The sequence below is a fragment of the Papaver somniferum genome, unplaced genomic scaffold, assembly GCF_003573695.1.
Source record: "Papaver somniferum cultivar HN1 unplaced genomic scaffold, ASM357369v1 unplaced-scaffold_158, whole genome shotgun sequence".
NCBI classification, from domain to species: Eukaryota; Viridiplantae; Streptophyta; class Magnoliopsida; order Ranunculales; family Papaveraceae; genus Papaver; species Papaver somniferum.
This window is the reverse complement of record NW_020625264.1, coordinates 2,213,190-2,226,510: the sequence shown is the minus strand read 5'-3', so window position 1 is coordinate 2,226,510 and position 13,321 is coordinate 2,213,190. Positions and strand designations below refer to the sequence as shown.

At 40.4% G+C, this 13,321-nt stretch overlaps 2 protein-coding genes across 2 annotated transcripts; both read right to left on the bottom strand.

Moving 5' to 3' along the window:
• Positions 1–473: 473 nt before the first annotated feature.
• Positions 474–3,821, bottom strand: LOC113337109 (putative disease resistance protein RGA3). Its single transcript, XM_026582791.1, has one exon. The coding sequence runs from the start codon at positions 3,819–3,821 to the stop codon at positions 474–476; it is 3,348 nt and encodes a 1,115-aa protein (XP_026438576.1).
• Positions 3,822–4,603: 782 nt separating this feature from the next.
• On the bottom strand, positions 4,604–12,792 carry LOC113337155 (CCR4-NOT transcription complex subunit 1-like). Its single transcript, XM_026582844.1, has 7 exons — positions 12,010–12,792; positions 11,560–11,893; positions 11,353–11,466; positions 11,140–11,268; positions 10,863–11,054; positions 8,661–10,781; positions 4,604–8,526 (listed from the first exon to the last, which is right to left on the bottom strand). Exons 1-7 carry the CDS (start codon positions 12,711–12,713, stop codon positions 4,777–4,779), a joined length of 7,344 nt encoding a protein of 2,447 aa, XP_026438629.1. The 5' UTR covers positions 12,714–12,792; the 3' UTR covers positions 4,604–4,776.
• Between the last annotated feature and the right edge of the window lie 529 nt (positions 12,793–13,321).

Below are 13,321 nucleotides of genomic sequence, written 5' to 3'. Positions count from 1 at the left end.
GTCAGATCGGGCATAAATGTTGTTTCAGTGAGCAAAAAAATAAAATTCAAGAGTACAACGACTAAAGATACAATTAAAAAGGGTAAAAGATGTACAATGCAGATAAAATGACTCGAAGAAGATTAACGATTGAAAAAGAATCAGTGTGAGCCGCCGTCAGATACCAAACTCGTGAATGAGGACGGTTCACAATCAGGCGTTCCAATAGAACCCTCGTTATCTGCTCCTGAGCGACTTCCTGGTTGGCTTCAGAAAACTGAGAAAGCTGCACTGTTTGCTTCAATTCTGCCAAGAATGACAGGTCCTTGTCGCCTAGTCTTCAGAAACTCATCAATATCACTCTTCATCTGTTTCCGTAGTCCTTGTAGTATAACGAAACCAAACTACATATATGTAGTTGCTGAACTGCAGTTTCCAGATACCTCAAACTGCAGGTTTGGTGTTTAGAATCTAAACTTTAGATTAATCGATTTCTATTTGGCTCTTGGCATAAAAACTAAATCATAGACTCCATGAGAAAGTAAATCATTAGAAAAATTAGACCATCTCCGATCCAGTTGTATATTAACACAGGGGAGGGATTTCCCGAGATCATACCAGTTAACCTCCTTTTCTAACTTGTAGCAACTCCTTATGGTCAATTCCGTGAGAGAAGACGTCCATAATCGTAAATCTGGTATAGATTTCAAATTATCACACTTATTGATAACTACTTTCTCAAGGAAAGGGGAGGAATTATCAGGTGCAAACCATTCTTCTAAATTTACCAGCTCGTTCATGGTTAACTCAGTTAACGAAGGGAATAATGTTCTTCTTCTTGTTGTAGGAGCTATGGCAGAACCTTTGCTTTCTTCTACTTCTTGTTGCTGGTAATAAAACTCCTCACCTAAACACTTGATTGAATTCATTTTTTCCATCTTAAGAATCTGAAGACACGGGAGTTGACCCAGGTCTACAAAATTTATACAACAGTTGCAGTTTAAAAACCCTAATTCTACTAAATTCGGAAGACAAGAAGATGATCCCATCCACTTCGGAAGCTTTAAACCAGGAAAACCATGAATCCATAATTTCTCCAAATTAGGGTGAGGTTGAAGACCTTCCAACACCATAACAGAGTCGTTAACAACTTCTCCTGTTATGAAATTCCATCGTAGATCCAACCCTTGAATGTTTTGCTTGTCTATTAACTTTGCCGTCTCCACCTCTATATCACCACCTCTCACATTCTCTAGATTTTTAATCATTAACTCCCGAAGAGAGTTTAGATCTGCTAATTCATGGATAGAAGAAGTACTTGAATTGTTACTGAAGGTACCGATGGAGACATCATCTTCTTTCCTCACGCTGAAAGAATATAATACTTCAAGGCGAGTTAGCTTTTCAATACCTCTAGGCATTATTTCAAAATATCTTACTGGCTCGTACTCTAGACGTCTCAATTCCACCCAATTCTTAATGTCTTTGGGAAGCTTACACTTATGTCCAAAGTTCACAAACTCTAATTTACAGATGTTGCTAGTCAAAGACTCTGGCAATTCTTTTATTTCAGTACTTCCCAAATCAAGTGACCTTAGTTGTGTCAAAGCTCCAAAGTTACGAGGTAATGCTTTTAATTGATCGCAAAGGTTGAATTTGAACTTGGTTAAATTACTGAGGAGACAGATTGAGTCGGGTAACTCTGAGATTTTTGTAGATGAAATTTCAAGGGACGATAGATTTTGGAGATGACCGATGTTTGTGGGTAAGACATGAATACCCTTACAACCACTGATATCTAAAGTCCTCAAATTTGTGAGCAACGTAAAAGAATCGGGAAGAAGTTTGGCGTCTGAATAAGAAAGATCTAGATGCCGCAAATAAATCAAAGAACCAATTCCTTCTTTGAGAATGTTTTGAACATTTTTGGAATCAGAAAGGTTGAGAGTTTGGAGATTGTAGAGTTGATGAATGGAGTCAGCAGCATGAACATCTTTAAGATTGGAATATCTGAGGTCAAGGTACCTCATGTGTTTAAACTTGAAACTGGAAGAAGTTACAGTTTTCAGAAACCTACAATGCCCAACAAGCCAATGTATTACACGAAGCCGCTTGTTACTTAGTGTACTAGGAAAAGCAAAACCTCTTCCTTGGAAAAAAATTGTCCCCAATTTAGTTGCTCTCTTTAATACATCAGGATTTTTTTCTAGTATTCCTTCCATTGTTAACCGTAACCGACGAATTTGAGACACATCATTTTCCATTTCACCTGTATTCAGAGTCGTGACTTCATGATTTCCGACGACACTTAGCGCAAGGTCATGCACTAAATCATGCATTTCAAACGTTTCAACGTCACCTAAGTAGAGATCTATTTTTACATTTTGAAAGAAAGACCTAGACAACAAATCAAGGAAGTAATCATTACCAATATCTTCGGGTGACTTTCCATTAGATGGATGAACGAATCCTTCGGCCATCCACAACCGGATCAACATTTCTCTATTATATTTCCAATCTTTTGGAAATAAACAACAGTATGAGAAACATTGTTTCAAATGGGAAGGTAAAGTATCATAACTCAATTTCAATATTGGTAGGATTCCCCCACCTTGTGTATCTAAGCGTTTGTTGTCTTTGAATGACAACCAGTGACTCGCATTGCTGTGTGAGTGCATAAGACAACCGAAGAAGTTCGCCGCAAGTGGCAAACCTCCACATTTTTTTGCTATCTCCTTTCCTATAATTTTCATTTTTGGAGTCTCAGATGCTCCTCCTGCAGAAAACGCTTTGTTCTTGATAATACACCAACATTCTGCTTCAGATAATACATTTAGATTGTAAGGAGGAAATAAACCTTGCACCACTGATGCAACTCCTTGACTGCGTGTAGTGACTATAATTTTACTACCAACAGAGCCGAAATCTAGGACACTCTTAAGTTTATTCCATTCCATTGGATCTTCATTCCACAAGTCGTCTAGAACTAGCAAATATTTTTTTCCTTCCAAGTTTTCCTTAACTTTTTGTACTACTACATCAGTATTTGAGAAGTCTTGGCATTTAGAACCAGTGACAGACTCCATGATGTTTTTGAAAACTTTAAACACATCGAAATCATCAGAAACACAAACCCACATTTTTCTGTCGAAGTATTTTTCGACCGAGTTGTGTTTGTAGATTGATTGAGCTAAAGTTGTTTTGCCAAGTCCCCCCATACCCACTATGGATATGACGGAGACTTTTTCATGTATACTAGAATTTACAGAAGAAGCTGATGGTAAAGATGATGACATGCTCATCTTTGTTAACATCTTTATTATCTTTGACTCATCTTGGTTTCTTCCTACAATTTTTGAATTATCTCCAAAGAATGAAGTAGTTAGCCGTTTACGTTGCTCGTAATTATCACTAGTACTACTAGTAATTTGAAACTGAAATCTTTTCATATCAGTTTCAATTTGCTTAAACTGTGTATTAATGATTTTGATCTTACGAGCCAGTTTGAAACGAAGGACTTGATTGGAGGGTGAAAAGAAAGCTTTTACCTCACTGTTAGTGTTGTTATTAGATCGATGCATAGCTTCGTAAGCAAATTCATCCAGAACATCATCAGCATCATAAGAAACTTCCTTGAGCCTTTTTAACCAAAGCTTGACTGCAGCATCGTTCACCTGCTTGCTCTCTGCATCAGATGTTTTAGCCGCAATAACCTCTAATGTCTGTTTAAGCCTTTGCAGCTCATCCGTGGCACCCCAAGCAGCACTGATCTCATTGCCAAGTACAGTTACCAGCTTTTTCAATATGTCAGATGCACCAACAAGAATGCGTTCGACCTCCATTATAAATGGATACTAAACAGATTAAAGAGATTGAGATTGAGATTTTTTTTTTTCTTTTTCCGAAGAACAAGCAGCACTTAATTATTGGAGTTACATATATATTCGTGTTAATCATCTTGGATTGTGTGTTATTTTAATTCATCTGGATCAAAGACAGCACTTAATTGCCGAGATCCCGGCGACCAGTGAGAGATTTAGAGAGAAAAACAACATGGGAGCACGTTAGGTGCATCGTTGCATGCAAATCAAATATTTAATGAGTTTGTAATTTAAAAATACCTCTGCTCAACCATACGAAGATAACATGTTCCTTGTACAAGATCTCTTAACTCGAACTTCAACAAAAGATGAAAATAGACAATTATTTAGTTTCAAAGCCACAGACTCAATTGGATAAGTTTTAGTGTTACAAAGCCATATCTGCAGTTAGAGAGTGATAATATGGAACCATAGCATTGAACCTCTGGTAACCAGCTTCTTTTTCTTGTTTGTTTATTTAGACTTTGCAGAGGAAGGGAACAGGTTCTCCAAGCTGAGCCTTTCAAGCATTACTCAAATACAGATCCAAAAACAAGAGCCCGTGCCGAAGCCAAACAAAATGCTATGCCAAGTAAACTGACCTAAGCTTCTATAACTGACTGGAAATTCACTGGTGGTCGAATTTCAAAATATGAGCACTGCCCATCAAGCTGGACCATCAAAGTTAAAAAAAAACTTTCCCAATCTTTCCAGTTGCAAGGACAGGTGTGAGAATTGTGATAAAAGAAAGTGCAAACAAGGAGTGAGAATCGAAAATTCATAAAATGTTTCAGCTAATAAGCATATTAACAAGAGTTCAAACAAGAATTGGAGGAAATTGTGGGAATACAATAACTAAAAGATGCAATTAACAAAGAGTAAAAGACCTACAATTCACATTAATATGACCCAATGCAGATTTAAGATTGAAAAAGAATCAGTGTGCACCGCCGTCAGATACCAAACTCTCATCCGGAGTTTTCGGCCCGCCACAAGATCTTGAGACAGATTCAAACAGCTTTTCAATCTCGGGTGCACATCTCGTGAAGGAGCAGGTCCAGAAGTTGTATCTCGGATTCTTAATCAGCTCAATAAAAGTGATAAGCAAGCCCCATGGATGAGGACGGTTCGCAATCAGGCGTTCCAATAGAACCCTTGTTATCTGCTCCTGAACCGCCTCCTGGTTGGCTTCAGCAAATAGATAGAGCAGGACAAAGGAGAAATAGTGTGTGTGGTTGTTGGGGTAGCGCAACTGATTCGCAACTGCATTTAGGAAGAGGTACCGACCTTCTGTGTCAAGATCACCAATCAGAGTTTGGAAGATATCCATTGCAGAACCCACCAAGAAAATATCCATCGGTGCAGTATGTGTCATTTGTGGTGAAGGTGGCGTCTTGGTCTGCAGTTGCTGGATAGCCTGCATGCCAACATAAAGAACAAGGGAATTCATCAATGGTACATTGTACCTGGTCCCAGCAAGTGCTGCCTCGCCCTGAGAAAGCAGCACTCTCTGCTTCAGTTCTGCCAAGAATGACGGTCCTTGTTGCCTTGTCTTGAGATACTCATCAATATCACCCTTCATCTGCTTTGCTTTAACTGCAGCATCAACATCAGAGAAAATGCACGGTGATTGGCTTATTTCAGCTAACAAATCAATCTTCAAGTTTGGGGTGGAAGGGTCAGGCAGCCTCATGTTGCGAGGAAATGCACTAAGAATAACATTCCGCATCTGGATGCAGCTCGGCGGGATGACATCGCAGAAGCTGAAATGATAATTGCAGAGGAACTCCGGAAAATCATGAAGAAGCACCAGCAGAACACGCAAAGTGCCTTTATAGAGGAAGTGAACAGGATCTCCAAGCTGAGATTTTCCAGCATTTCTCAAGTACGGTTCCATGAACTTGAACAAATCTACAAGCAAGCGCTGGACATAGGGCGAAGTCTTCTGAGAATTTCCATAAAGCAATTTTGGCATAAAACTCCTGTGACTCACCAACTCCAGCCATGCATAACTGAAACCAGGAACTTTTAGAGGCTGCAATGCGTGGAAAGCATTTGCAAATGCTGTCAGAATCTGAAAGTTGGCACCCTCAAGCACAGAGTCAGAAGAACCAAGATCCAGAAGCCAGTTCACGAACAATCTGAAATATGGCCTCGGATTAAATGCTATCTTTCTCTCATCAGCATCTTTTTGAATAGCTCTTACACTAACCAACAGAATCTTGGGGAGGAGAAATAGTTTATTTGATCCCTGATCCAATGCACAATACTTCAGGATCAAAACCACAAGTTTGGCATACATATCAATAGCAACAAATGACAGAGCTGGAGCTTGCTGAGACGATTGCAGCGACAATGAGCCTGGAGTAAACACCTCAGTGGACAAGCAGTGTGCTACTGATAATTCTGTAAGCAGGCGGAAAAAACGATCTGTCATATCATCACCTTTGAGCAGTCCACTTTGCTGCAACTGTGACACAAAACGGGTGACAGCTGCATCATTCGTACCAGTAGCATCACAAATTCGATACCATTCGTTGAAAAGCAATGTAACCTGTTCACGGAAGCCATGAGGATCTGCTGTCATAGACTCAACATTACTGTAGTCATCCCCCCTACTTACAGATGAACGTACAGATGGAGCCTTTCTAGATTGATTTGCCTTCTCGTCGTTGCTCACCATATAGCCTGACGGAGCAAGGGCATTAGCAGAGACATCCCTGGCAATCTCAAGAAGTTGTGGTAAAGATTCAGGGGATCCAGGTCTTGTAGTAAGCTTAGCCAGTGCCTCTATGAGATTGTGGAGCTCAGAGACACCGACACCAGATTCCTGAGTAACTAAGGCCTGCAGAAGAGATATCGCAAACTCCGTAGCAGTTGTATTCCGTCCTGCATCAATAAGCTTTGCCATATGCATACCATATTCCGCGAGGTTAAGTAATTCGGAACGAATGAGGCCAACAATGATATCTTTGTTGAACTTATACTCGTCTTCGGAATAAATCACTAAACCTGTAAGCTGCTCCTTCACAGCAACCTTACAAACATCTCGAAGAGCAACCAAAATTGAAATCTGAGCACCTACATGAGTATTATTCGAGATATTCCCGCATATACTTTTAAAAACATCTCGGGCCACAACCACAGCAGCTTCATCTCGGCTTACAGATCTAAGTATAATTTCAGGAACCTCAACAATAACTCCTTGAATTTCCACATCTTTAGAATCTTTAGATATAAGGTCTTCAATCTTTTGCGCCACAATGTGGTACTTCTCTAACACATCCTCAGTAGATAAAAGGTCTCCCACACTAGTGCTCAAGTGCTCTGTACCAAAACTTTCAGGTAATGGTTGTGCAGAGGCTCCTGAGTCTTTCGTAGAATCAGAGGGATCAACAGAAATTGGTTCAGTTGAAACAATTGTTGAAGGAAATGAAGGAACAACAGAATCAATGTCCGAACCATGTTGCGATACCACATCAGATGCCCCAATATGAGCTGACGAAGCGCTAAGAATCTGCGCCGAAGCGGTGTCCACGTCCTCGGAAACAAGAGCAAGGGGTTGCACGACTGAACCAAATCCTGGATCTCCTTGAGTACTTGAATATAAAGTAGGATTCGGCTGACCTGAAGCCGGGCCATAAGAACGAGGCAAGCTGGAACTACCAGAACCACCAGCAAATGAAGATTGAACAGCAGGCAGTGCATTTGAACTTTGACTAGGTTGATTTTGCCATGGAAACCTTACAAAATCCTCATAAACTCGTTGCTGGGAGAGAGATAAACGCCCAGGTTTAGGACGAAGGGCCTCCGGCACTCCACCCATAGGACCCTGTGTATAAGTGGCTGCGTCAAAATACGCGGCACCTACAGCGTCTCTGCGTTTCCTTCTTACAGCCAGTTGTCCGGCTATTTCACCGTCAATTGTTTGCAACGCCTTCTCAATAGCGGCCTTTTCAACCACAGCACAACCCAAATCAAGATTGTCGTTCGTACTGATCTGTACAGCTTGTTCAAGGTCATTGGAAATATTTAAAGGCTGGATCATATTCCTCAAGTGACTAGAAATAGAAACACGGAGAGGCTCCTTGCAGGTGACATGTGCTAGACTTCCAGCGAGACTGGCAACCATCAGGTGAGCAGCATTATATATGCGGGTCTCATCGGACTCCATAGCATAGTCCTTCAGAACAAGTTCTTTCGTTGTTTGAATTGCTATAGTTACACTTCGCTGAACAACAGGGGACATTATCTCCTTGATGGCCCTTTCCATTGCCATGGGAACAATTCTCTGAAACTGCAGCTGAAGACCCAATGCACTTATCTTCGGGTTGACAATGACATCGGTTCCAATGTTTGCAATTGGTGTGGGAATCTGACTAACAGAAAATGGTGACTGCGATGGAGTGACTGGTAGTCCCTGGCCAGAAGGAAGCCGCTCGGGTAAAGTTAAAGCTGGCATCTTTTCATCCTCGGTTAATAGACCCCCAGGATGAGATGAAATCATAACATCTGCCTGTGGCTCGACACTTATTGGCGGATTGACTTCAGGAATTATTTGGGGCTTGGTGGCCATGACATCTTTGTTGGAGAAGTCAGGATTTCCTTCAAGTTCCCTAATGCGATCTTTCAGAAGAGAGGTCGGCTTGACGTCTTTCATTTCAACACCAAGATTCTTCAATAAGACCTAAGATGCAAAACATAAAATAAAGGAAAAACAAATGAGTCAAATTGTGATGTGAGATCAAATTAACTGTGTGAAAGAAAGTAACCGTGTAATAAGCTCCAGAATGACATAAATAGGTTCAATGAAATATATACCTCAATGTCAAACTTGAGGTTCATCTTTAGATTTGGTAGTGCGTAAATCTCAGCAAGTAAACCAAGTATTCCCATGGTCCAAGGATTTGGGGGTCGATATGCAAGACTGGATTGGCATGGTTCCAGAATCTTCGAGGTGAAAGGAATCACTGCAATCATCAACCCCTTCTCATAAGCCTCGATTATCAGAGCTTTTGGATCTATTTCCCTAGCCCTTAGCACTTGGTTTCTGCCGATTGTAAGCTTCCCAAGCCAACTACCGAGATTTTTCAGCAACGAGCGTTCTTCTGAACTAGACTTTATAAGCTCGGATCTTAATAGGACCTTGCAGTTCTCATAAGTAGCTTTAACAATCTCCTTGTTCAAGACTTTAGAGTTAACCTTATCCAAGAACTTCAGATATTGATCATGGTAATTAGGCTCAATGCTAGCTCTTTTCATCACCATATATTGAGCAAACCATGGATAAAACTCTTCATTCAAAACCTCAGTCAACTCTTTTGCTTTCGTTTCAAAATTTGCTGATGAAATATTATTAATCAAAAATAATATTCTGTCTTGAGTCTCAGATGCAGGAACCTCAATGGGACTATCCCTTCTTTCAGCAGCAGCAACAAGTGTTTCGATGTTTAGTGCAGAGCCAAAGCCGGTGCTAGACTGTTGTCTGGGTATACTGGTAGTTGGTACCCGAGAAGTACGCAGAAAGCTTGTGGAGGTTGGCACAGGGACAGGCACGCTGGGTGCACTCGAAGTGAGCACAGTAGCCAATGGTGGTGCAACAATAGTCTTCTGAATACCAACTACAGCATCATGGGCTGAACCAACTGACTGCAGTTGTCCAGCGGATTTATGTCTATCATCAGGAGAAACTTGATTTCGCTGTTGAACCTGAAATGGAGATGGAGATAAAGATAGTTGCGGCCTAGACTGTACAGGGACGCTGCTGCTAGACCCCTTTGTCTTCCACGAGGACTCGGAGACCTCCACGTGTTCCAAGGTAACTGGATTTGGTCCTTGATGATCTGTAGGAACAACACTGCCTCCATTAGACTCCGTGTGGCTGGATGAGATAGAGGCAAGAGCACACTCGATAAACATAACGAGCTCTGAATGGGTTGAACGAAGATGAGAAATTTGCAGGATATGATTGCAATACTGAGGCCACTCTATCAAACGATCTACAAACTGCTCCAATGCCTTCGCCCCAAATACAAACATTTTTGAATCTGCAGATTTACGCAACGCATCCAAAACTGCACGAAGAGCAACACCAAGCAAAAGATGGGTCACGAGCTGGTGCTTTATAAGAGACCCAAAGAGAACAGCAACAATTTTAAGCTGCCTTTCAGGATATTTCGGGAAAAACTTGTACTCCTCAAACAGATTTCCTATCATAAAATTATAGATATCTTGTTCCCTTTTGTCAGGAGACTCCTTGAAACGAGCAAGCATCTGAACCATTGCATCTGTGCTCAACTGCCCAGAGAACATCTGGTGGAAGTATGAATTAGCTTCTCCCTCTACATCATCTGAATATACTCCATCAGGTGAAGATGAATCGGCAACTTCACCATTCTGCAGTTTAGTACTATTTTGGATAAATACCACATGCAATTTTTTCAATTCCTCGAGTAGATGACGACGTGAGACATTCTGTCCAGCATGACCTTGAAGAACCTTAATGAATATTGGAACTGTCTCCAAATAAGCAATTACTACAGCACCAGCATGTTGAAGAACGTCTTGGGGTACGCCAACATGGATCTCTTTGAAGAACTTGAGGCACCCTTCAAAAAAAGTGTCTCCATATGTGCTTAAATTATCATTCAACCACTTCTCCAGATTTATTTGTCCCTTCCCAGAAGCAAGAGCAGCCAACTTTATACTGAATGAAAATGGAGTCATATCCAGCACTCGAGATAGAATCTTAAGCTCTTGGCACATGTCAAAAGTTTTAATCATCCCCTCCGAGTCGAAGTTCTGGACATCTAAAAGACCCCGCAAGACGACATTAGGATTAATGTTCCATAGGTGGAGAATAACACCTGCTCTTGATAAATTTCGGACTACCATGGGGAAAACAGCCGAAAGAACTTCATGTTGAAGTAGGTTATAAGCCGTCTACAATGACAAAGTAAGTGTTATCAAAATTCATGCATCAACAAGATAGACAATCCTACGTGCAGATAAGAAAAAGCATACATTAGTCTGGGATAATCCAAGCAGCAAGACTTCAGGACAGTGTTTGAGAGGATAGTCAAGCATTAATCGAATGGAGCCTGCATGGCCTGTCTCAGAAAGTTGGCATAAAACATCTAACAGGTCAAGACATATCCAAGCCTGATTTGCATTTCCAGTTGCAAGCTTATGACCATGGACTGCATCGACGTACACCTGAATAACAGACCAGCAACCAATGAAATACAATAAACAAAAATAACATCGACATCTGCAACATAGTAATACAGAAATATCATACCAGTTGTCTGGCGGAGTGCTCAAACGTGAATACTTCAGGGGATGCAGAAACGGCGTATTTCAGAAAAGATATCTGACCTTCAACATTGTTCCATACAGTCCCACATATGGCATGAAGAGGGAAGGGATCCTGCGATGGATTAGTTCTCAATCAATACTAATGCCAACATCACAAATTTACCAAATCCACATGTAGACATTATAAAATCAGTACCTGGCATGCAATTCTGTAAACAGACATGAAAAAAGAAAATGAACCCTCACTAGGGAAGTACAACCCCTCGTGGTCAAGGTTTTCCATCACATGTATCCAGTCGGTATCAGGAGCCTGAAGAAACAGCCAAAAAGAAAATGATACTCAGCCTAATCAAAATGAGTATACAATAACACAGCAAGCTATAAATCAGTACAGAAAACTCACAAGTTGCTTGATCGATTCTACAAGAACTTCTACATTCCACGTGCTCAACAATGATGGATCATCAAATGGACTTAATCCAAGTGCAGAGCAAAAAGTTGAATGTGTGCCGTCCTCCTCTAAGACGCCATGTGAGCGTGCAATCGTGCTTAGTAACCTCGATATTGTAACTTCACTGAGAGGTAAAAACAGAGAAAGCATTTCTTTGCAATGCAAATCATTAACAGTACACCCATAACCCAGTTCCTTAACAATATCAGCCATGCTCATCTCCTTCTCTATCTCCTCCAAAATATCATCGAAGTCATCATTTTCACTATAAAACATATCCAAATTCCTGCCAATCAAGCAAATAGTAAACACAGTAATATAAATGCATCGATTATTATGAATCGAACTCAAACCATACTAGTTCTTCAGTGGTAATAACAATTACAAAAACACAGAACAAACCTCATCTCATCCGCATTATCTGAACTACGCAATGGAGTTAACACAGCCAAATCCGCACTCCCCCAATTGGTCTTCCTCTCCACCAATGCCACCAGCTGCATAAACGAATCCACATGCTTGGCAACACCTTCCGTCCGAGTGAGAAACAACACAATACTCTGAATCACCTCACTCGAACAATCAACAATCGATCGATTACCATTATGATGTGCACTCAATACTTCCTCAATATGACTAACACAGAAACTCTGCCCAAATCTCCTAGCATCTACATCTTCAGAATCACACAATGCAAGACCAAATGCAATCCTTTCAAAAACTGTAAACTCCAATTGATTCACCAGAGGTCCAAGAACATACACGGATTTCACAACAGGGCCATTGTTATTATCATCACCTGAACTACCAGAGTTGTTGTTGTTTCTTCGAAGCGATTCGCATAATATTGTACTGAAATTAGGTTTAGATAACAGATACCTGATAATCGTTCCAAGGAGAATATGATTAGGGTTTTCAATACTCTTTTCCAACACTCCTTCGAAATGATGAAGAACTAAGCAGGATTGGAGTAGCAAAATACTTGATTCGAGCCCGTAATCGATGAATTGAGTTAACTCGAGGAATACTGAATCGAAGTTGGAATCGTTTACGGATTGGAGTAGGAATCGTATTTGAGTTGAAGCTGTCGATCCGAATGGAACCATTGTTGCTGTGAGCTCGAAGAAGATGAAGAGGGATTTTTTTCAGGGTTTCGTTTTGATTTTTTTGATTTTCGATTTCTGAGAAATTTTGTTGTAGAAAGGGGGAAAAACGATGGCCCAGATCTGTATTTATATTTATGGAAAGTAAAGAGATTATATTTTCTGAGGATTTTATTGGCCGTCGATTTTGATTTGGATTAGATTTTTGATTCAGGAATCTTAGACGTACACGTGACCTTCTTTTTTTCTTTTCCTTTTTTTTCTCGGAAATGCTATTCCAAGCGCTCTTCAGCCAGGACCCACCGTCAAAGAAAAAAGAGCGCACCATTTGAGAAATATAAGGTTTAGATGTTGTGAGATGTGAGTACAGTTGTGTTTTGTGCTATGAATAGCAGTACCATTTTATTTTGTTTTGCTATTTATGATTGAGATCTTCAAATGGCTTTCATACATCTGATTAAAAAATGTATGAGGTAAGTATTATTTTCTTCTTGATATACAACCGACTAAATTCAAAAGAATAATTGTACACTATGATATTTAATAGTTTTTTATTGAATCGTATTACACGGGTTCTAAAATTTGATATTTTGGCTTACAAAATGACGAAT

Excerpts from the sequence above, each read along its gene's own strand:
- LOC113337109 (XM_026582791.1), bottom strand. The coding sequence starts at position 3,821 with ATGGAGGTCGAACGCATTCTTGTTGGTGCATCTGACATATTGAAAAAG.
- LOC113337155 (XM_026582844.1), bottom strand. The coding sequence starts at position 12,713 with ATGGTTCCATTCGGATCGACAGCTTCAACTCAAATACGATTCCTACTC. Across the intron at positions 11,269-11,352 it reads TTTACAGAATTGCATGCCAG|GATCCCTTCCCTCTTCATGC; the intron begins GTACTGATTTTA and ends AATCCATCGCAG. Across the intron at positions 10,782-10,862 it reads TTGGATTATCCCAGACTAAT|ACGGCTTATAACCTACTTCA; the intron begins GTATGCTTTTTC and ends TTGTCATTGTAG.